Source organism: Malaya genurostris, chromosome 1, assembly GCF_030247185.1.
Source record: "Malaya genurostris strain Urasoe2022 chromosome 1, Malgen_1.1, whole genome shotgun sequence".
NCBI lineage: Eukaryota > Metazoa > Arthropoda > Insecta > Diptera > Culicidae > Malaya > Malaya genurostris.
The window spans coordinates 9,100,577-9,124,376 of NC_080570.1; the positions used below are offsets into that span (position 1 = coordinate 9,100,577).

General features: G+C 38.4%; 2 protein-coding genes across 3 annotated transcripts; both read left to right on the forward strand.

Annotated features, from left to right (window-relative positions):
* Positions 1-1,475: 1,475 nt before the first annotated feature.
* Positions 1,476-15,337, forward strand: LOC131431669 (CLIP domain-containing serine protease B9-like). 2 transcript variants are annotated; one of them, XM_058597518.1, is made up of 4 exons: positions 1,476-1,770; positions 8,251-8,764; positions 8,832-9,121; positions 14,969-15,337. In XM_058597518.1, the coding sequence occupies exons 1-4, from the start codon at positions 1,605-1,607 to the stop codon at positions 15,265-15,267; spliced, it is 1,269 nt and encodes a 422-aa protein (XP_058453501.1). In that variant the 5' UTR covers positions 1,476-1,604; the 3' UTR covers positions 15,268-15,337. The 2 variants fall into 2 exon arrangements, with proteins under 2 accessions (XP_058453501.1, XP_058453510.1); XM_058597527.1 differs by lacking the exon at positions 1,476-1,770 and adding an exon at positions 7,664-7,900.
* Positions 15,338-15,527: 190 nt separating this feature from the next.
* On the forward strand, positions 15,528-21,691 carry LOC131431679 (CLIP domain-containing serine protease B10-like). The gene is made up of 4 exons (XM_058597540.1): positions 15,528-15,757; positions 20,422-20,893; positions 20,963-21,261; positions 21,322-21,691. Exons 1-4 carry the CDS (start codon positions 15,661-15,663, stop codon positions 21,612-21,614), a joined length of 1,161 nt encoding a protein of 386 aa, XP_058453523.1. The 5' UTR covers positions 15,528-15,660; the 3' UTR covers positions 21,615-21,691.
* The last annotated feature ends 2,109 nt before the right edge of the window (positions 21,692-23,800 follow it).

Below are 23,800 nucleotides of genomic sequence, written 5' to 3' on the forward strand. Positions count from 1 at the left end.
TAAAACTGATTTTATCTGGGGCCTTAGGCTTGGGTCTTGTGATTCGTGACGTAGAACTTGTGGCGTAAAATTTGACTTCTGAATTTCGATCTTCAACGATTAGCCGTAGCATTATTGGTATTTACCTTCTATTTCTTAACTCTTGACTCGTTACGCTTTACTCTTAACTTTTGAATTTTGTTATTCGACGTTTGGTTTTCAATTCTCGACTTTTGACATTTCGATTTTTGATATCTGACTTTTATTTTTGGTCTTCTAACTTTTAAATAGACTTTTGACTTGCGATATTTGGCTTTTTATTTTTGAATTTTGATTATTCACTATTTGCTTTTGACTTTTTACTTCCAACTTTCTGACTCAGACTTTCAACTTTTGGCATATCTATTTTTGGCTTTTGACGTCTACATTTTCGAGTTTTGACTCTTGGCATTCGATTTTTATACCGTTGGCTGATGAATTTTGGCTTTTGCTTTTGGATTTTTGACATTTGATTTTTAACTTTCGTTTTTGCCTGTTGACATTAAAAATTCACTTTTGACTTGTTACTTTAGACTTTAGGGTGTTTGGATTTGTGATATGGGGCTCATGACTTGTAGCTTGGTACTTGAGACTTGGAGAGTGTCACATGAAATTTGACTTCTGAATTATTATTTTCCATTATTGAATTATGATATTTACCTTTTAATTTTTGACACTCGACTTTTTACTTTTTACTCTTGACGTGTCATTCGACTTTTGATATTTTTTCCTAATTTTCGGTTTTTGCCATCTCTTAAATCTGGTTCTTGGCTTTCGATCTTTGGCAATCAACTTTTGGTTTTTCAATTTTAAATTTAAATAGATTTTCAACTTGTGATTTTAATTTATTTGACTTCATTCTTTCAATTTTCTACTTTAGATTTTGAACTTTTGGCATTTGACTATTCATTTTTGGTTTTTGACTTTGGATGATCGAATTTTGGCTCTTGAAAATCAGAACTTTTCACCGTTGGTTAATGAACTTTCTACTTTCTGTTTTTTTAGCATTTGACTTTCCATTCGAATTTTTGCTAATATTTAGTTGGGAGAATGTATTTCATTTATTCTGTTTTTTTTTCAAAGTTTTATACTAATTTTTCTCATATAGCAAATTAAAATAGTTCAGCCAAGTTTTTTAGGATCTGGGCATCGCTTAGACCAATAAATCAAACCCTGTCTGTCTCAATCATATCCGGTCAGCTTACAACCCAATCATCAGATCCCGTGTGTCACGCTTTTCAGCAGATGATCGCCGATCCACGTGTTAAAAGCAAAACGTAACAACCGAACTATCCGGCAACTCATCTTTTATTCATTCAATTTTTATTCAGCAATTTCATTAGCTGCTCGGGAGCTTCTTTCTGATCGACGGAGAGGCTCGTCGTCCTCTTTTAGTACCCGGGCGGACTGTGATAGGAACGGATTTCTTCTTAACGAGTTTTATCTTTTCCGTGTGGAACCGAAATTTACCTTTGCGGAAGCTCCGGTACCTGATCGGAGATCGGTGTTTAGTTCGTCTTCCTCCATGATTTCGTCGACAGTGCGAAGTGGGGTGCTGGTGATCGGAATAAATTTGACTAGTGATCATGACGACGGTGCTTTCAGTGACGATAGTTTGTTGTGCTTTTGCAGTTACCTGCAGTGGGTTTCTGTTTCCAAGTGAAGTTCCGGATGTTCACATTGACAGAATCAACAACTTTGACAGGTGGCCTCAGTACAGAGAAAGACAAGTTGCTGCGGGAAACTATCGAAGTGAGTAGATTTTTGAAGAAAATTCGCTAGATTGTTTTTCCCACCACTAGAATCCGGAATCAAAATTCATTTTTCTACGCGGTTAACGCTCAGAAAGTAAACAGGAGGAAAAAACAACGAAATCACTTACCACCAGCTGACATAAATCATCTCCCTCTTTCATTTAGTTGGTTCCGCTGAAAACGCTAAGAAAGTGGCGCGGAAATTAACTTACCCCGACCTTTGCCGGTTGAATAAAAATAAAACGTAAAAAAAATTCTAGTAAAATGAGCTTCGCTCTGGAAACTGGATGTCATAAATTTCAACAAGTCCGCCAACAAAACCCTTTCGTTATGAATTTCTTTATTTAAACTTTTTTTCCCTGTTCCAAAATTTAAACCATAAATCTTTGCTTAATACACAAATGAGTTTTTTTTCGGTGCTTTCATCAGAAACAGTAGAGTATTAGCAACTTTTTATCAACTGGTGCGGAAATTAGAGGAAAAATTTGTTCGCTTAGAATGGTTAACTAATCGGGGAAGATTTTAAGCTGTTTTTTTTTGTCAATTTTGCGATTTATTTCTCGGGAGGAGGATTTGGTACCAGTTGGTACAAGTAATTTATGATCTGCGCGGAAAGGGAAAGGAAAAGTTTTTCAATTTCGGTAATTAAGATCTATTTTGATTTCAACCAGCAGTAGGGAATTGGGGAGAAAAGGTTTACTTTTTTTTTCATTGCAGCTGAGCAGTTATCGACAATGGAAAGGTATGGATAGTTTGCGGTTGGTTCAATTGTCTCTTGTTTAATAACAATGTTAATGTGTGTCAAACACGAAAATTTTATTTTCGCGATTTTATCGTATACATTGATAGAGGAATGAAAATTATTTTTGAGTGAGTGTAGTGTAGTGCTAAATCAAAGTAATCTAGTCTTTAATAAACAAACTCGCGTCAAAATACAAGCTGCGTTTTCATAGCCTACTATCCTTTTTTGCGACCTCTTCTTTGTGCGCATTTGGTTCAATTGTCTCTTGTTTAATAACAATGTTAATGTGTGTCAAACACGAAAATTTTATTTTCGCGATTTTATCGTATACATTGATAGAGGAATGAAAATTATTTTTGAGTGAGTGTAGTGTAGTGCTAAATCAAAGTAATCTAGTCTTTAATAAACAAACTCGCGTCAAAATACAAGCTGCGTTTTCATAGCCTACTATCCTTTTTTGCGACCTCTTCTTTGTGCGCATCTCGGTAAATCACACTCCACTTGGACGTTTGCTGAATCAACAGCTCATTTGCAATAGCGCCAACAGATACAAAACGTGCATACTTGTCAAGTCATCATTCGCAATCAAAGAGTTGTTGGCAGTTTAATTTATGGATTATCAAGTGTGGATAATTTCTCGATTTAGTTATAACTTGAAACAGAGTTGAAAATGATTTATTTCATTCGTTAGGAATTCACTCAAATGACAAAGCATGACACTACTGGAGGCAAACATTGCACCATGGGTAAGACGATTGTCGTTTTCTACTTAGATCCGTTTCGGATACATTCTCCGTATGTAGAGTCAAAATGTAACTCTAAAGACAAATAAAAACACTATAACTGAAACCAAACTACTCTTCATTAGATGTGAATAAAAAAACGGAGAAACATTAACTACTTTACTTAGTCGTTAAAAAGAGCAAAAGATACACATTTACACCTTAAAATTTCTGATTCGGCAAGCATTAGCATTAGAGACCGCCCGTGTGTTGCTACTCCGTTATTGATCTGGACCAATTGAGATTGCAAAATGATTTTTTGAAGTAACATGTTTGGGAATAACACATTGTTTCACACTGTGCAAACTGTATTGAACCATGCATGCTGATCAATACCGACGCCGGCCATGTCCGAATGCAGATCTACTTGGGAGGGAAAGGATTGTTAGTTCGATGCATGTTGCTACTAAGAACCGAGGAATCCTCTGCATTCCCACATGCATCACAGGAAAGGATACTTTGTTAGTAAATGTTTTAATAATGTTATCATGTGTTTATTGCTCTGGGTAGCCGGCTACCAAGAATGTTTTTAAGTATTATCGTTTTATGTGTTACTTTGTGCTGGCAATATAATGCACGAAACAGTCAATCTCCGAAATTGACAAAACTCCGGACAGCCGGCTGTCGAGTATGCAGTCACTCGTTTATGCATCTACCTTTCGCGTTTTTTTTAGTCATGCAAAAAAACACATTCGGATTGATAAAAAAAAGGTATCATCTCACTGCTAGGTGGATTAAGCACGTTTTTATAAATGAAACTACGTGATACAAAATAAACGAGCGAATAGGATTTAGACAAAAAAGTTGATTCATTGCATTGAATTATTCTAAACAGTTATTATAAAATCATTTTAAATCACCAAACAAAGGTCAACAGTTCTCACGCGCGTCTTGATTCTTTATTATTTCCGCTTTATTATTTTAATTATTTATTGAAATTATTAATTGGTTATATTAGTTGATCTGGGCAGCCGGCTACCGAGAAAAATATTAATTTACTGTTTGAAATATTAATATCAAGTGTTTTTTACTATGTATTCAATATACCGATATATGTTATCTCTGTTATTAACTTTGTAATATAAACGGATTTGCGCAATGGTTTATTTTTATCATTCATTTTATAATCCTGAAAGACAATCAATAACATGGAAGAAGAAATCATTTCTAATGAAACTTTTCTCCGAAGCTAGACGGAAATTGATAGATTGAATAAAGAGATGATTTAGTAAAATAGAGTAATCAGAAGTAAAACATTGAAAATATCTGATAACTGAAAGGAAAAAGAAACTCCTGCAATTGTCGCCTTTTACGACATGGAAGCAGGAACCCAGTGGATCTATTCTTGGTTAAGTTTTTCCGCCGGATTCCACACGGCATCTAGGCTGGTACAGTCCGGAGAGAGCTAATAGGTACTATCAATCTCCTAGTGGACATCAGCCCCTCTTAAAATTTCTGATTCGGCAAGCGATTAGAAACTGCTTGTTAAACGAAAAAAAAACAGAAATGGAAAAAAAAGAATAAATATTGATTACTATACTTAGATGTTAAAAAGATATAAAGATATACATTCAATTTATTCATTAGTTTACGTAAAAATTTCTGATTTGGCAAGCGATTAGCAATTGCGTGTAAAACGCTTTTGTTATTGATTCATTTTGGTCTCGGATCTCTAGAAGGAAAAGTGAATGTTAAAAAAAACTTAAAAAATGTTAATTGCATTAATCGCACGATTCCGTGATGTTTTGGGAAGATTTGGCTAGCTGCTACTACTACAGTCAATGCAGGGACACTGCAGTGGTGCTGTGAGATCAGGGAGGGAGAATCTCAATGCACCTGTTTGCCCTCAATTGTATTCTAGAAATCGATTGTATTCATAGCAAATCGATCGGTTAAGGTCCACTTTAGTTCTTTTGTCAGCACGCCGAAAAATCGAACCATCATGCGTAAGGAATACAAAACTTAACAGTACAAGAATAAAAAAAACTATACAATTCTACAGCACTAGAACTGAAAAAACCATAAAACTTTCAAAATTTTAAGATCTCGAGAGACACTCAAGAACTTAAAAGCTAAAGAAATCCAGAACTCAAAAACTCGAGAATTATGACTCAAAAGCTGACTAGCTCAAAACATCGGAACCTGAAGAAATAAGAAATCTCAAGAATTCAAGACTTCGAGAACGAAGGAACTCAACAACTCGAGAACTAAACAACTCCTCAATTCGAGAACTCAGAAACTCAAGAACTTGAAACCTCATAAACTCAAAAGCTCAAGAAATCAGAAACTCAGGAACTAAAAATCAAGAAAAGCATGAGAAAACAAGAATTCAACAACTCAAGAGATTAAGAGCTCAACAATTCGAGAACTCAGGGACTCAAGATCTCATAAATTCAATAGTTCAAAATGAAGAATTCGAGACGTCAGAAATTCAAAAGCCTAAGAAATTAAGACCTTAGAAACTCAAGAGCTCGAGAACAAAAGAACTCAAGAACTCAAAAGCTCAAGAACTCGGTAACTTGATGAGAACTCAGAAACTAACAAACTCAATAATTCAAGAGCTCAACATCTCGAGAATTAAGAATTCGAAATCTCAAACAATAATGCACTTAAAAACTCAAACACTTAGGCACTCAAAGATAAAAAAAAAAAGATTTATAAATTTAAATAACTTCAGAACCTCGAGAACTCAAGGGCTCTGCAATTCAAAAGCTTAAGAAATTAAGAACTCAGGATCTCGCAAAATTTAAAAACTACAATTCGAGAACTGAAGAACTCAGTGGCGTCTCGTCCTCATGTGCACCTCGTGCACTGCACTACCGGTCGAATTGAAGGAATGATCTGCGTCCCCAACTCCATCTTAATTCAATTATTTTTTTGAATCTTTATTTATTTGAGGAAAGCAGGTTGGATCGCACCGAAATTGCATGTATTTACACGCATCTCACATACATCCGACATAAAATTTCGAGTATCTGTTGTCGCTGTGTTAGTGTCTTTTCCGTGCACATGAGTTACTGCACAGATTCAAGAAGAGAAAGAATTACTCAGCTCAGATCTGAGATTTGTTTGTTTGATAATAAATCGCATCCGAAAGTAAATCGTTATTTCATTGTATTGAAAAACACAAACGAATCTCCATTCCCCAATCTTTAGTTTTCACTTACAACGAACTGTTACATCTGCTATCATACCACATAAGCAGTGCACAACTAGTCAATTTTGTCACGAGACGCCACTGGAAGAACTCAAGAATTCTTTAACTCGAGAGCTCAGGGACTCAAGAACTCAACAAATTCAAGAGCTCATTAAAAAGACCTCGAGAACTGAGCAATTCCGGAAATGCTTAGCAGATCATCAGACTCGACCTTCTCCGATTTGAATGAAACTTTGAACATGGCTTCAGTATGGCAAACCATAAGTTTCGAACCGATGGAGAGGTCAATTCGACTCACGACTGATTTTTGAAAAGGGCGTATGTATTTTTGCATTTCACAAAAATTGCCCTTTTAAAATCGTTGTAACTCGGAAACCGTTAATTGTACAAAAATGGCGTTCAGGAAGAAGTTGTAGGGAATCAATAGGGCACTCTAGAAAAAATATAATCACGGTCACCAAAAATCACCCGACTTATTACTTTATTATATTTTTTTCAGTGTATATCTTTACAGTCCAGAATCGAATACTGAAGATGTGAGTAAACTTTCATCCTAACCGGAGTATATGAATTATGATTATTTGTGGCGCACTGTGCCTAGTTGAGTAGCCTTTGAATATAGGAACCCACTTTAATAGTAGTTCCTAGAGACATCTATCGGAAAACGGAGGAAACAAAATTTTACATCGAACAAGTACAAATATTGACCATTTGTAATAGACAACCTTACTATTTTATTACACCTCGCAGTACTGCAATACGATTTAAATTTCAGAAATCAACTAAATTTTTCGAGTGGATTTTTTTCTTCGAGACTCTTAACTCTAACAATCTCTAACGTCACGATCGGTACTTTCCCGATTTGTGCATGCATCACAATCGCAAATATCCCCGGTCCGGCAATTACCGATCGAGTTGAAGTAAGCAATACATCTTTCACTCCATCGTATCTCTCTCTTTCTGTTTCTCACTCTTACTGCAATATCTCAATTCAAAACGATCCCCGATAGAAATGCGTTAGAAGAAAACAAAAGAAGACCAATAAACACTGGTGTCTGGTGTCCCGGTGTACGGTACCGTGTCGTGTCTCTGTCGATCGCGTGTCACTTTGCGAAACCGGATTATCTTTCGCACATTACGACAACAACAACAACGACCACAAAAGTAACTCGCACAATGAGACCAGCCCTACCCGATCAAGTGTAAGTGGCTTAGTGGCGAGGTTCATCGTCAGTCAAGTCAGTCAAGCAGTGCCACTTCACCGAATCGGTTTGAAGTTTGTAACGTTCTGTGTCTGCTAGAATTGTTTGTGATTAGAGTGTAGATCCTAAATTTTGTTTTTCTTACTGTTTGGAAGCCACAAGACCAAGGATGATCACCCGATTAAATTTTGGGCCATTGCTCCTGCTACTGCTGCTGCTGATGATCCAAAGTACCGTTCAGCAACGTAAGTTTGATTGATGACAGATTTAAGCGATGGTTCGTCGAGGGCGCCAGGGGTCATTAGTCATTAGAATTCATTCGGACCGGTTGTTGCCTCTTTGCCAACCTGTAACCGGTTTTGTTTTCTACCGTGACTGACGGCGTTGTGTTTTCGATTTGCGTGCAACCTTCAATCAACTGAAAAGTGCGACGACCAGACCAGATCGGGGAAAACCGTTTCGGGGTTTCGGTTTGGAAACTTTCGGCGATAACGAAGTTTTCAAGGTCTTCCTTGTCAGTAGAAACATTGTGCAACATAAACAAACAAGTGATAAGAGCCGTCGAATAACTCACGGTTTTGTTTTCACCCCTCAGAATGTATGACCCCAACGCGCAAACGTGGCCTCTGCAGTTCCATTTACGATTGCAGCAGCATGCTGTCCTTTTTCGGTGATCGTCTGTTGACTTGGGAGGAGCGGGACTTTCTGAAACTGTCCGCCTGTACCGGTGCCGCCAGCGGTCAGCAACCGTTCGTTTGCTGTCCGGACAAAGCCGTACGGCATGGGCCGGGTGATACGATCCAAACGCCACCCCCACCACCGGAGATCCCATCGGCAGTAACTCCACTGCAGCCGGAAAATCGTGCTCACGTTACCGGCGGAGTGCTGCCGAACCCGAGGGCCAACGAGTGCGGGGTCAGCATCGGAATGCGAATCTACGGCGGCGAGAATGCCGACATCGACGAGTTTCCCTGGTTGGCCATGTTGCAGTTCGAAAATTTCCGCGGAGAACGAAAATTCAGCTGCGGCGGATCGTTGATCAACAATCGGTACGTGCTGACGGCGGCACACTGCGTGGTGGGTGAGGTCGAGCGGAAGGAAGGCAATTTGTAAGTTTGTTTTGCTGGTTTGTCGGTAGTTGATAATCATTCTGTTTTGGAATTTTTTGGATCGCAGAGTTAGTGTCCGGCTGGGAGAGTACGACACCACGACGGATGTCGACTGTATCGAACAGGACGGCGAACGGATCTGTGCCGATCCGCCGATTGATGTTCCGGTGGAGGAGAAACTGCCCCATCCGGAGTACAGCGAGCTGACCAAGTTGAATGATATTGCACTGCTGCGGTTGAATCGGGACATTCTCTATACGGACTTTATTCAACCGATTTGCCTCCCGTTGGCAGATTTCCGGAGTTCGACCGCTGGAGATGTTAATTTTGTGACAGGATTTGGACGGACGTTGAAGGGTGAGTTTGTCTGATTTATTTTGAAAATTTCCCGGGAATGTATGTTACGATTTTGCTCATCTAATATTGTTATGGGTTTTGTTATTTAGAAGAGACACTTAAGGCTCAAAAAAATAAAATCCTATTTTGATCGATCCCCATCAATGTAAGCATCGGAAGTTCATTGAATATTGTCTCTAGATTATTGAAACACACTAAAACATTTTGGATGAATTTCTGTTGAAAAACGAAGTTCTTCAATATACTCGTACTCGAACAAAACACCTTCAATGTTTTTTCCTGAATAGTTCAGGAACATGTTTACATAGATGAAACAATTTTTCAAACATGATTTTTAAAGCTTTTCAGTGGCCCTGAAAAAGACCGTTATATTTAAATGATGTTGGCGATAAGAGGTACTGATAGAGAGCATTTAGAACTCATCGGCAATTTTATACCTTTTACTATACCGTTGATCTTTTGAGTTTAAGATTTCATGCATTCGGCGTTTACGAACCGTGCAATAGTGCGAATCGGTTCACTGGTAATACGAAAAGGCTATGTTCAAATATCAACATCGCTGCATTCTGTCTTGAAAAAAGGTGGGGCTAACGCGAAGGAAAATATAGAACCTGTGTTTATCCACCTAGTGGTGTGATGATGCCTTCCTCATATCACTTATATTTTTTCTTAATATTACTAAGAAATTCTTCAAAATGCCTTTCCATTGCATCTTAAATTGAAACAACCAAGTTCATTTGGCCATGAAATATCATAACGTTTTCTGCTTACGCATGTAACACCTATAATTTAATATAAAATAACTCACCTCACCTAACACTTACAATTTGCAAAAAAGTAACACATGTAACGTTTCGCAACACATAACTTAAAAGAATATAACGCCTAGTAATGCACATAACTTACAAAAAGTAATGCATGTAACGCTACGTAACACCTAAAACTTTTAAAAAAGTAGCGCATGTAACACTACGTAATACCTATAACTTTCGAAGAAAAAATAACGCTTACAACTTTTCGTAATACATTATTTATAAGAAAGTAACGCATGTAACTTACAAAAAGTAAGGCTTCGTAACCAATAATTTAGAAAAAAAATAACGCATGTAACGCTGCTAACTCCTGTCATGTTTGGAAATGTAACGTATGTAACGCTTCGTATCGCCTATAACTTATGAAATAGTAACACTTGGAACACCTATAACTTTATAAAAAAAAAGTGACACATGTAACGCTACGTAACACCTGTAACTTTTGAAGAAAAACAACGTTTCGTAAAACATTACTTATAAGAAAGTAACGCATATAACTTACAAAAAGTAACACTACGTAAAAAACATTTAGAAAAAAATAACTCTCTTAACTCCGATAATTTTAGAAATAGTTACACATGTAACGCTTCGTAACATCTATAACTTATGAAATAGTAACACTCGGAACACCTATAACTTTATAAAAAATAGTTACGCATGTAACGCTACGTAACACCTGTAACTTTTGAAGAAAAATAACGTTTCGTAATACATTATTTATAATAAAATAACGCATATAACTTACAAAAAGTAATGCTTCGTAACCAATAATTTACAAAAAAAAAATAATGCATGTAACGCTCCTATAATGTTTGAAAAAGTAACATATGTAAAGCTACGTATCGCCTATAACTTATGAAAAAGTAACACCTTGTAACACCTATGATTTTCGAATAACAACGCATGAAACGTTCCGTATCACATAACTTCTAAAAAAGAACAACTAGGCGTTACACAAATATTCTATGAAAAAACACATGTAACGTATAGTAACATTTATAACTTACAAAAAATAACGCAAGTAACGCTACATAACACGCTTCACTTACGAGAAAGTAATATTTCGAAACACCTAAAACTAATGAAATAGTAACACACGTAACATCTATAACTTTTTAAATAATAACATCTAAAACTAATAAGAAGTAACGCAACATACGAAACGCTTAAAACATCTATAACTCAATTAAAAACCTAACGCATGGAACGCTTCATAACACTAACTTATGAAAATGTAACGCTACATGCTACTTATTATTTATGATAAGATCTAAAACTTAATTAAACGTAACGAACGTAACGCTGCGCAACACCCATAATTTACAAACAAGTAGCGCATGTAACGTTTCGCACTTAACTTAATAAAAAGTAACTAGTGACACATATAACTTAGAAAAATTAACGTATGTAACACTTCGTAACACCTATAACATATGAAGTATTAATGCATGTAACACTACGTAACACCTATAACATACAAAAAAAAGTAACGCATATAACGTTTCATAACACACAACTAATAAAAAAGTTAAGTCCTAGCAACACATATAACTTACACAAATGTAACACTTCGAATCACCTATAACTTACAAATTGAGCCAAATTTAAAAAAAACCCTTCTTAATCCACCTAGTGGTGTGATAATGCCTTTCTCTTCTTTCATAACAGTCTCATGAAAATGTATTTCATAATTTTATTAAATAATTTCGGATACTAATTTCGAAACTAATTGATTCAGATTGATTCGAGTATTTCACAAAAGCATGCTTCAGTGTTTATGTCACACAGTCAGCATCATTTTTCCAAATTAGTGCTTGACATTTGCGTTGCCTATTTGTAATCAGTGATGCTAATCTAAAAAAAGCCTTCTTAGTCCACTTAGTGGAATTTTTATATATCTTGAAAAATCACATGAAATTTTCGAAATCGAAAAAAAATTTTTGATGCCAAAAGGCTTAGAATTGCATGAAACGTCGAGATTTAGTGTCATCTCGAAAAAAAATTTTTGAAAAAGTCGACTTTTTGGGACTTAGAAAATATATGAAAATTTTTCTAAGTCCCAGAAAGTTGATTTTTTCAAAAAAATTTTTTTTTGAGATGACACTAAACTTCGATGTTTTATGCAGTTTTAAGAGTTTTGGCATCAAACAAAATTTTCGATTTTGGAAATTTCATGTACTCCCCCCTATGGTGCTTTTTCAAGATCGAAAATTGTCAAACTTTTACCACCGGGCAGCACCCCTTAAGCATGTCCGATTTAGGTCAAATTTTGCATGAAGGCTTTTTTCGAGGTGCTTAAACTTTTGAGCACTAGAACTTTACGAAAATAGAGTTGATCCCAAAATTTTGGCACCCTTATATATATATAAGAGCGGTAAAAATCAACGTGTTTTGTCGGTTACGTCACTTATACCATCATATATCTGGAACCAAAAGTCACAACCATTTGATCTTCGAACTTGATCAACGGCCCGACAGTAGCTTTCAAACGAGCCCAAGTTTGTTAAAATCGGATCAGCCATCTCTGAGAAAATTGAGCGCGTTCAAATACAACGCTTTTTGTCGGTTACGTCACTTATACAATCATATCTCCGGAACCAAAAGTCACAGCCATTTGATCTTCGAACTTGATCCATGGCCCGCCAGTAGCTTTCAAACGAGCCTAAGTTTGTTAAAATCGCTTCAGCCATCTCTGAGAAAATTGAGCGCGTTCAAATACAACGCTTTTTGTCGGTTACGTCACTTATACAATCATATCTCCGGAACCAAAAGTCACAGCCATTCGATCTTCGAACTTGATCAATGGCCCGACAGTAGCTTTCAAACGAGCCCAAGTTTGTTCGAATCGGTTCAGCCATCTCTGAGAAAATTGAGCGCGTTCAAATATCTTCGAAAAGTGCACACACATACACACATACACACACATACACACATACACACACACATACACACACACACACACACACACACACACACACACACACACACACACACAAACATTTTCCTATCTCGATGAACTGAGTCGAATGGTATATAACACTATGGGTCTCCGAGGCTCCGTTCGAAAGTCGGTTTTTCCAGCAATTCTAATACCTTTCTATAGAGAAAGGCAAAAAGTTTTTCATGACAAATGTTTAAGAATTGCATGAAACGTCGAGATTTAGTGTCATCTCGGAAAAAAATTCTTTGAAAAAATTTGACTGGGATTTGAGATTTCCGGAATCGATTTTTTTTTGTTTTGTTGCCAAATGTCTTAGAATTGCATGAAACGTTGAGATAACCCCAGATTCCGACGTTTCATGCATTTGTAATTAGTGTCTTATAAAAAAACTGTTTCGGAAATCTCAAAAGTTCCAGATTCGATTTTTCTCGAAAATTTTTTTTTTTCGAGGCGGCACTAGATCTTGCCGTTTCAGATAATTCGAAGACATTTAGTTTACCACAAAATTTCTGATTTGGCATGCGAATTACAATCGGGTGTAAAACGCTTTTATTAATTATGCATTTTTCATCTCGAATCTCTAGGAAGAAAAGTGACTGTTAAAAAAGCATTCCATAATTTATCAAACTACACAGCGATCCCGTAAAATTTTGGTGAGATTTGGCTACCTGCTACTACTACAGTCAGGAGACACTGTTGTCGAATGTGTTAGAATTACATGACATTTTTTCCGAGATAACACCAGATCTCATGCTATTCGAAGACATTCGGTATGAAAAAAAATTCGATTTCGAAAATCTCAAAATTTTTCGAAGCATCAGAGTCGAGATTTTTCGATAAAAAAATTTGTTTCGAGATAACACAAAATCTTGACGTGTCATGTAATTCTTATATATTTCGCCTAAAAAATTTTCAGAAATATCAACTACCAAAAAGTCGATTTTTTAATTTTTTTTTCGAGACGAAACTAGATCTCGACGATTCAGACAATTCTAATACATTTGGTATCGATTTTTTTTCGAGATTGGAATTCGCTAAATTTCCCAGGAAGTTGATTTAAAAAAAATTATTTCATGTTGTTACTAAATCTCGACGTTTCAAGCAATTCTAAGTTTTTGGCATAGAAAAAAAATTCGATTTCGGAAATTTCAACGCGAATTGATAAATAATAATTGCTAGTTAGTTACTAATCAATTACGGTTGTTTTGAATTTCTTGATCTTTTTTTTTCATCACAGAGTCTAGAACAAGGATTTTATTAAAGTTTACGTTTCGTGCTTGACTCATCAGTGCGTAGCAGTTTATGTTGAACTGCTAGCGCAACCTCATGGTTCAACAAAATAAAATTATTCCGATTATTTTTTACTGTAATAAGTACATAGAAAAATAATGTAATCCCTGCCAGCGCGACTAAGAAGCGTAGATTTTTGGGAGACACCATCCAACGTTCCGAAATTTGCGAGAAATCTGCTACAAATTTGAACAGGGTTTCATGCTAAATTGCTCATTCAGAGCGCTCAGACATTTTCAGTGGTGTATGAGTCGGGAGATTGGGACGGTTAGTCCATATTGGCGATTACATTTTATTCCTTCGAGACGTGACCGAGAAAGCTTCGAAGCATTATCCTCTTGCAGGTTATCAGGACCAATTAATTTTTTCGGCCGGGTTCATAAGGCTTCGTTTTTTTCTATTTGGATTGTTTTCCACTACATTCAAATTCAAATCCTTACTCTTAGAAGCAACTCTAAACATTCATTTTCACTGAATGTTTGATGAAAGCGATAGCGGTACTGTTTCCCAACCAAGCACGTTTCAACAGAACCTGAACCTGAACAATTTTTCAGCAAAATAGCTTTCGGTATTCGGTGAAACGGTTTATGCTAAAAACGGTATATAAACAGTTTAATTTTCCCAATTTAGCTCAAACGTCTATTAGAAAAGAATAAATCTGCAACGAATAAAATCGTTTTTGGACAGTTTTGTCCCAGGTTTACAAGCATTCTTGAAACCAACTCGCCCTGCTATGGCTTCATTGATAATCAACACTTCTAACTTACGCCTATTCTTTGTCTTTTTTCAACCCTCCCGATACAGGCAGCCGCAGCCCGATCAAACAGAAGCTCGGCATCAAGGTGTACGATCAGGATCGGTGTCGGGCTAAATTCGCCACCAAGAAGGCGGACATCACGGCCAACCAGCTGTGTGCCGGCGGTGACTTCGCCAAGGATTCCTGCCACGGAGATTCGGGTGGTCCGCTGATGAAACTGCAGAAAGTCTGGACCCTGGAGGGAGTGGTTTCGTTCGGCAACCGGTGCGGCCTGGAGGACTGGCCCGGAGTGTACACCCGGGTACCGGCGTACATGGACTGGATCCGGACGACGATCCGGAATTGAGAGAGCGTATTGATTTTTTCCTGTATGTGTATGTGTGATGAAAATAAAACCAAACCCCGTTCGAATCAAATGTTGTTTTATTCCGTCGGAATCTCCGACTAGTCTTGTGAGTTGTCATAATCGCGTAAAAACAAGTTTGTAAACAAGTGGATGAGTATGACGGAATTTGGACGGCGAGCGAAGTGGGGATTGACGCATCTTCACCGATCGTCCGACCGGGTATTAAGCGGGCCGGGTCGCCTCTTCAGTTGACGCTTGTTCGTTCTACAGATAAGTTCGTGCTACGGCAAAAGACAAGCACTAGGAATCGTCTTTACTTAGGATTATAAGCCGCTCTCTTGATAAGGCCATTCGGTTTTTGTGCATGTGGTTGTGGCTCTAGAGGTCGGCTGGATGTACAACAACAAAAAAATGGGGAAATGTGGCATTAAAGTGATCCTGTTGATGTTGTTGATGGTCATGCATGGATCGTGGGTTTGGTGTCAGAACGGTAAGTAGTCAAGTTTTACAAGGAATGGTGAGGTCGCCAAGAGTAGGTCAGTCAGTGTTGAGTCTCTTTTCGCTTAAGAGGATCAGGAGCAAAAGTAGTAGAAATATGTTGAAAATACAGAAGTTTGTAGTAAAATTTACTTGTCACTTTTATCCAGAAAAATTCAAAACACGATTATATGATAGCATGTTAGCACCCGCTTAAGAGAAAGTAGCGTCCACTGGTAAACGATCCAGATCGCTCTTAGAATCACAGTAGGCTGTGCTTCACAGTAGGCTGTGATCAAATCGCGGTGAAGCGACTCTAACGTTGATCAACCAAGAAGCATGTGATGATGATGTGCATTTAGAAAAGGAATATTTTTTTTGATGTGGAACACATCTTTGTTTTCTATATAGAGGTCCGAATTAAAAATTCAAGGTAAAGTAAAAAGTATTTTTTAGTGTGACCACTTTTTTAAAATAACGTATGACGATCAATTGAACTGTTTGAATAAAAATATTGATATTTCAAAATTGTAGTTGCCTTGTTCTACATCAATAGTTCGAACGAAACCCATGAGCTGATTCTTATAGCTTTATGTTTGGCTGTATAGACCAAACACTGAATTTTGATAACAGTTAACGTGATCGTTTGAAGCTAGCAATTGGTCAGATTTAACCAACGGAAGAGGTCTCGTTTTTTTATCAGGACAACGCCTGGCCATACATACATGGCCTATAGTGACCCGTCAGAAACTTCGGAAGCTTGGACTGGAAATTTTTATGCGTCCTTAATGTAATTACTGTCTTTTTCAGAACTCTAAAATCCAAAAGCCCAAAAGTTTGAAATATTCAAAACAAAAAAACTTCAAATTTTCTAGAGTGTTTTTCAACACAACGAAATAACGATATACTCTTGGATGGGAATGTTTTATTAAACTTATTTCGCATCATCGATACAATGAAAGAATTCGGCGCTCTGCAAGTCCAGTAAATCTGGTCATCACTTTATTAATAAAACCGCTTAAAAGTTGCAACTAAGACAGCAATTTGTTTTTAACTGCCATAAGCATAACCCACAGAAGCTTCTCCTGAAGGTGTGCATACAAGTTCTCATAGAGCCAAACGTGACAGAGAGAACAACAAATCTCAGAGCTGAGGGGCGGAGTAATTCCTTCTCTAACTCATGTGCACGGAAAAACAACACAGCGACAAGAGATATTTGAAAGTTCAATTTCGGTGCACAAGCCAAGTGCTCGAGTTCAGAGCGCCCCGTATTGACTACGGTACAGCGATATGAAAAGATCGTTTGGCTGTCATTGATCAGTAAGCGCCAGCAGCTTAGGGTGAGTTTGTGCATATTGTGCTGTGGGCAAAATCGCACATTATTTTATATTCGGTACCATCCGACCTGCTTTCATCGATTAAATTGAGAACTTAAAAAAAATAATTCAAACAGTTCAAAATATCAAAACAAAGAAAGTACCGAAATTTCACACTTTTGAATTCTTAAGTTTCCTCATTTCCAGAGTTCAAAAGATCTTAAGCTCCTGAGTTTCAATTCACAAAGCTTCAAAGTTTCACCGTTTGCAAGTTTTAAAGTTTAAAGCTTTTCAAGCCTCAATGTATCAGAGTTTCCAAATTTTAAATTTTCAAAGTTTCAAAGATTCAATGTTTCAAGATTTTCATATCTTCAAAGTTTCGAAGCATTTAAGTTTCTGAGTTTCAACAGTCACAAAGTTTCACCGTTTAGAGGTTAAAAAAAATTCAAAGTTTTAGAGTTTCAAAATTTCAAAGATTCGAAGTTTAAGATTTACAAAGTTTCAAAGTACTAACATTTCGAAGATTCAAAATTTCATGACTTAAAATTTTCAGTTTTGTGGCTAAATACTTTTAAAGGTTCAAAGATAGAAAAATTTACGAAATTTCTAAGTCTAAAAGCTTAAAAGTTTAAAATTCAAGTCTCAATATTACGGAGTTTCAAAACTTCAAAGTTTCAAGATTTATAGATTTGAAATTTCAAAATTCGAAGTTTCAACGTTGCACAAAGTTTCAAAGTTTTGGAAGGTTCAAAATTTACAGCCTTTCAAAGCTTCAGGGTTTATGAGTTTAGCGAGGCACCTTTCGCCAATGATAACGCAAACAGGTGAATAATTTGTTGCTAATTAGTTACGGTAATTTTGAACTTGTTGCTCGATTTTTTTTATTTGAGTACTTTGCTGATTACATAAGAAGTAAGCGAACAATAACAACTTAGCGAAGTACTCAAAGAAATAAATAAAAGAGTGAGTAACAACCGTAACTGATTAGAAACAAATTAGCAACAAATTATTCACTGTGTTTCGATTTGTTTGAAGCATATTTGGGAGAGGGGCTTTGCTAACTTCATATGAACTCAAGCGAAATACTCAACAGAATAAAAAATAAATTGAGCAACAAATTTGAAATTACCGTAACTAATTAGCAACAAATTATTCACCTATTACCGTTGTCATCGGTGAGAGGTCATTCAAAGTTTCACCGTTTCAAAGTTGCAAAGAAGAGAAACTTCTACGGCTAGAAGTTTCAATGGTTCAAAGTTTGAAAATTTATTGTCTATAGGTTTGAAAGTTTCAAGATTTTGAAGCCTCAAAATTTCAATATTTCTATGAATTTTAAAATCTCCAAGCCAAAAATTTAGTTTAAGGTGAAATATCAAAGTTTAAAATTTATCAGGTGTACAACTTTGCTTCCGCCTGAGTAAAAGAACGTGTCGGGAGTGTTTTCAACGTTTTAAAAATGGTGATTTCGATGTCAAGACAAACATGATGGTGGAAGAGAAAAAACCTTGAAAGATGAATAACAATTTACTATGAGCTCTTCAAACCGGGTGAAACCATCACAGGAGATCGCTAACGAACGCAACTGATGCGCCTTAGTCGCGCGCTAAAAGAAAAGCGGCCACAGTATCAAGAGCGACATGATAAAGTCATCCTCCAACACGACAATGCTCGGCCTCACGTCGCAAAACTGGTCAAAAAGTACCTGTAAACGCTGAAATGGGAAGTCTTGCCCCACCCGCCGTATTCCCCAGATGTCGCCCCTTCTGACTTCCACCTATTCCGTTCGATGGCACACGGCCTGGCAGATCAACATTTTCAATCCTTCGAAGAGTTGGAAAAATGGATTGATTCATGGATAGCGTCAAAAAAGGACTCCTTTTTTCGAGCCGGGATCCGAAAATTTCCGGAAAGATGGGAGAAAGTTGTCGCTAGCGACGAACAGTACTTTGAATAATACATCTGTAAGCACTTTTTCGCAATAAAGCTATAAATTTTGGAAAAAAATTGCGGAAGCAAAGTTGTACACCTAATAGTTTTGAAGTTGTACAGTTCAAAGTTTCAAGACTTTCAAGTCTTCAATGCTTCAAAGGATCAAAGTTTCAAGATTTTCTGAGCGTCAATATTTCAAAGTTCTAAATTTCCTGAATTTAAAAAATCAAATCATTTCAAAACTTTCATGCTTCACCGTTTGGAAGTTTCAATGATTTAAAGTTTCAAAATTTTCAAAGTTTTAATTTTTTAGTTTCGAAATTTCAAAATAATCAAACTAAACTTAAGAACTTTTCTTCAATGTTCAAAAGTTCTAAGGTTGCTTAGTTCAAAAATTAAATAAGTTTCAATTTTTCGTTTGAAGTTTCAAAGGGTCAAAGTTTAAACATTATCAAAATTTCATTGTATCAGAATTTCGAAGTCTCAAAGTTTAAATTACATTTTCAAAGTTTTCAAAACCTCAAAGTTTCAAGATTTTCCAATTTTCAATGTTCCAAAACAAAAGTCTCAGAATATTATATTTGTAAAGGCATAGATCAAATCTTTTATCACTTAAGGGCTGAGGCCAGTAGTAGGTCGCGTATAACCACGTGTCTCGCTCTGCGTATTACATTCCTCTCCATGCTCTCTCGCATATGTACAAAATGACTCTCGATGGGCCGGGCCGGGTGACCAGGAAAGTTTCGATATTTTCGGTTACAAGTTTGCATAAAATGTGTCTGCATCCAATAAAGCTACCGCTTGTTTGGCAGCCTTGCTTAGCCGATTTTATTTCTCTCTCGTGTTTCGTTACGCTACCAGGAAACTGGAGCAGAAAAAATGGCGCCGTCAAAGAAATCGACTTACCTTCACAAAAATAACATTCACTTCATTTTTATCGCGACACCATCTATGTTTCTATGCACTAATCGCATCTAAATTGAATTATCCAGACATTGTGAGGATACATTTTTGATTCATGCCTTTGAACGCGAGATATTCAATGAACAAGTTTTCAGCTATGCAATTTTTCCTTCAAAAAAAAAAGACTTTCTCGACCGCTAAAGTCAATGAATCATTAATTTTCTATGAGATTGTCAGTAGGATTTTTTGATATTCGTCACCGTTTTTGAGAAAATTAGATTTGAAGCGTGAAAACAGACCTTTGAATAACCCTAAAACACACTGACCTCAGCCCTTAAACTACGATTTAGTATGACATCATCTAGTATGACATCAGGATGTGTCTTGAGCCGGCAGCAACTCAACTAATTGATTGTTTTTTCTCTTCTTGCGAATTAATCGACCTTGTGTCGTCAATGGAAACCCACAAATAATTACCATCTGTACAAACATTTGGCTAAAAAACACCAATCCGTCCCACTCTTTTCAGCTTGTCGCACCCCAAACCGACGCGACGGACGTTGCGTTCCTCGTGACGAGTGCCGCAGTTTTGTGCAGTACTTTTCACCGGATCGGATTCTCACCGTGGACGAGCTAACCTTCGTACGGTTGTCCAGTTGCAGCGAGAGTCCACCGAAGATCTGCTGTCCGGATCGGGTATCGACGGGAACGACTTCGGTGGTGACTTCGACCGTGGCGACCCCATCCGGTGTTTCGTACGATTTCACCGGACTGCTTCCGGATCCGAGACAGTACGAGTGTGGGTTGGATTTCCTCGCCGATCGGATCTACGGAGGCGAGAGCACTTCGCTGGAGGAGTTTCCCTGGTACGCACTGCTCGAGTACGTCACCAAGAAAGGCGAGCGGGTGTTCGAGTGCGGTGGATCGTTAATCAACAAGCGGTACGTGCTGACGGCGGCACACTGTCTGGATAATGTGAAACTGGATGATGGTGAGATATTGTGAGAGACGTTTGGTGGTGGTTTTGCTTGCTACGTTCCTCGGAATTGACGTACTTTGTTCGATTTTAGTGCCAACGTGCGACTCGGAGAGCACAACACCGCAACCGATGTGGACTGCGAAGAGGATGACGGCGAGGTGACCTGTTCGGATCCTCCACAGAACATTGGCTTCGAAGAGGTCATCGTACATCCGCGATATTCCAAGGTGGATCAGAACCAACATCACGACATTGCCTTGGTCCGTCTGGACCGGGACGCTACGTTGAGTAAGTACGTGACTCCGATATGTCTACCGGAGGCGGGATTCAGTCCAACCAAAGCCGGCCAAAATGTCACCATCACCGGATTCGGTCACACGGGTCGAAAACGTAGGTCTTCCTTTATCACACAGCTGTCAGGTTTTTTGATGGTGTTTTTGAATTTTTCAGGGCACAGCGGCATCAAGCAGAAAGCACATGTCCCGATCGTAGATCCGGACCAGTGTCAGGCCAAGTGGGGCAAACGGATCACCGTCGGGGACGGGCAGCTTTGCGCTGGAGGACACTTCAATATCGACGCTTGCCACGGCGACTCCGGCGGACCGCTGATGACTCAACGGCTCTACTGGACCATCGAAGGCATCGTGTCCTTCGGGAACCGGTGCGGTCTGGAAGGCTGGGCCGGAATGTATACGCGTGTCGCGAGCTATGTTGGGTGGATCAAAAGCGTGATACGGGCTTGAAATAGCGGATAAAGTACTTTCCTAGTGATTAGGGAATTCCAAGCAGAACCATCCGAGAATCGTAGTTTGTAAATAAACACCGAAAAAAAACGAAACAATATTTGATCGCTTCGAATTTGAGTCGTATGTTTGTGTTTATTTGCTCCGACGGCCGATGAATGTGTCAGAGCTGTCACCGGAAATTCTGTAGAACGAATATTTTCTTCACGCGTTCTAATCTTAAACGAAACCAAATCTTCTTTGCTTCACAGCAAAAAAAAATCTAACAACGCTCACAACCGATTGGAACCCGATCGTTTGTTTTCAGTCGAATGCCGAATCGTAGTTCCGACGACACGACCGTACCGGTCGTAAATTTCTTCCTCTCTCGTCGTTCGATTTTTCGTTCTCTTTCTCTCGCCAGTGTTCCAATGCGGATCGACTGTGATTTACATTTTATTTTATTTGGCGTTCGGGGGATCGACAGCAAAGCGCAGCAAGCAGCTGATTACATATTCCCGAACTTATCAGCCACACACACACAGTTCGGCTTCAGTAGCAATCAATCCGTGCGTGTGTTCATTCAAAGTCAGTGTGGAAACCCTCCTCTCGGACAAACGGACACGGACTACCGTGTAACACCCGGGACAAGATGGCAATCGCCATACTCCGTTCGATCTTACTGATGATCAGTGCTTTGGTGGTGACATTTTCGATCGAGCCTTCGGCGTCGCAACCGCAGCAACATCAGCGAGAACAAGGTGAAAATTGGTTCGGCTGGCGATCAGCAAAAACAAAAAAGTCACGGCATTTCCGGTTTGATTCATACATATTTCAACTATGGTTTTGTTTTCCTTTTTCGTTCGTGTGATGGCGCACGTGTGCCTGTGCAGCTACGCCGCCCGTTTGGGAGGTGACCACGTTGTGTAGTATACCGAATGAGGACCAACAGGGCGTCTGTCGGCCACCGGAAGAATGCCGCGCTTATGGAGCCATCAACGATCCGGCCAGTCTGAGTTCCGTGGGAAGGCTTAGCTTTTTGAAGCAGGTTCAGTGCAATGCAACGGCGAGTATCGGTTTGGAACAAATCGCAGTAGGCGGTGTTTGTTGTCCACGTTCGGGAAGTTACAGGTCAGTAGATAAACGGAAGTCCCGAAAAAAAAACACTCACTTACTCTGTCATTCGTCAGATCACCGACGCTAAACGAAAGCCTACCGAGACGGATGCGGCCAAAATCGGCGGTGGTGCATTCCCGCTTCGGAGACGACGAGACGTGCGGATTCCAGACGTATGTGGCGAAAATCCGGGGCGGCGAGATTGCCAACATCGACGAGTTTCCCTGGATGGCGATGCTGCTGTACGAAGCCCGTGGGTGTTTGCGTTACAAGGCGTTACGTAACAACAACTGGTACTTATCGATACTTCTAGGCGACTCCAGCTCGGTGATCCACGGCTGCGGCGGTGCCCTGATCAGTAGGAACTTTGTCGTCACGGCTGCACACTGCGTCACGGGGCGGGAGTACGACACCAAGGGACCACTGTGAGTATTGGATGGTTCATACGGAAGTTTTCTTGAATGGAGTACATTCTGATAGGGTAGTTGACCTTCTGTTAGTAGATTCTATCGAGTGTCATATACCATTCGAATCACTTCTACTAGGTCAGCAAGCGTCTGTGAACCGATTTTCATGAAATTAGATTCAAATGAAAGGTATGGTGGTTCCAAACAAAGCTCCGCAATTTCATTTGGACCTGACTTCCTGTTCCGAAATTAAAGTGACATTTTTTAGTATAATGATTCTCATCTTCGTCTTCCATTTTGTTCTTGATTTCTGTAGCGCTTCTGCTTTCAATCTGACCTGAATTGATCTCAATGGAGTTTTTGGTGGAGTGGGAAAAGCCCATTTGAAATTCATCAAATGCGCGTAAAAACCCATCATCTTTTTAACATTTTACATATTTGTTCACATAATTACAATTCAAAAACATCAGCCTAACGAATAAAGGTACAAACATTGTCCAGTGCTTAAAAATAATTAAATTCTACTTATAATCTATCTGAGTCTCTTAAGTCTATTCTTGAAAACAACACTAGATACACAAAAGTCAAAAAGGTCGTACACACTATTGAAAACATTGCACATTGCCCTAATCGGTTCGTTTTGACCATATTCCGTTCTTCGTAAGTCGAGTCGCAAGAAATTCT

What these genes read in the sequence shown, in the direction of transcription:
- LOC131431669 (XM_058597518.1), top strand. Translation starts at nt 1,605, where the DNA reads ATGACGACGGTGCTTTCAGTGACGATAGTTTGTTGTGCTTTTGCAGTT. An exon ending in GAGCGGAAGGAAGGCAATTT is followed by an intron (nt 8,765 to 8,831) that starts GTAAGTTTGTTT and finishes TTTGGATCGCAG; the next exon opens with AGTTAGTGTCCGGCTGGGAG. An exon ending in ATTTGGACGGACGTTGAAGG is followed by an intron (nt 9,122 to 14,968) that starts GTGAGTTTGTCT and finishes CTCCCGATACAG; the next exon opens with GCAGCCGCAGCCCGATCAAA.
- LOC131431679 (XM_058597540.1), top strand. Translation starts at nt 15,661, where the DNA reads ATGTACAACAACAAAAAAATGGGGAAATGTGGCATTAAAGTGATCCTG. An exon ending in GTGGGTTTGGTGTCAGAACG is followed by an intron (nt 15,758 to 20,421) that starts GTAAGTAGTCAA and finishes CACTCTTTTCAG; the next exon opens with CTTGTCGCACCCCAAACCGA. An exon ending in CTGGATGATGGTGAGATATT is followed by an intron (nt 20,894 to 20,962) that starts GTGAGAGACGTT and finishes GTTCGATTTTAG; the next exon opens with TGCCAACGTGCGACTCGGAG.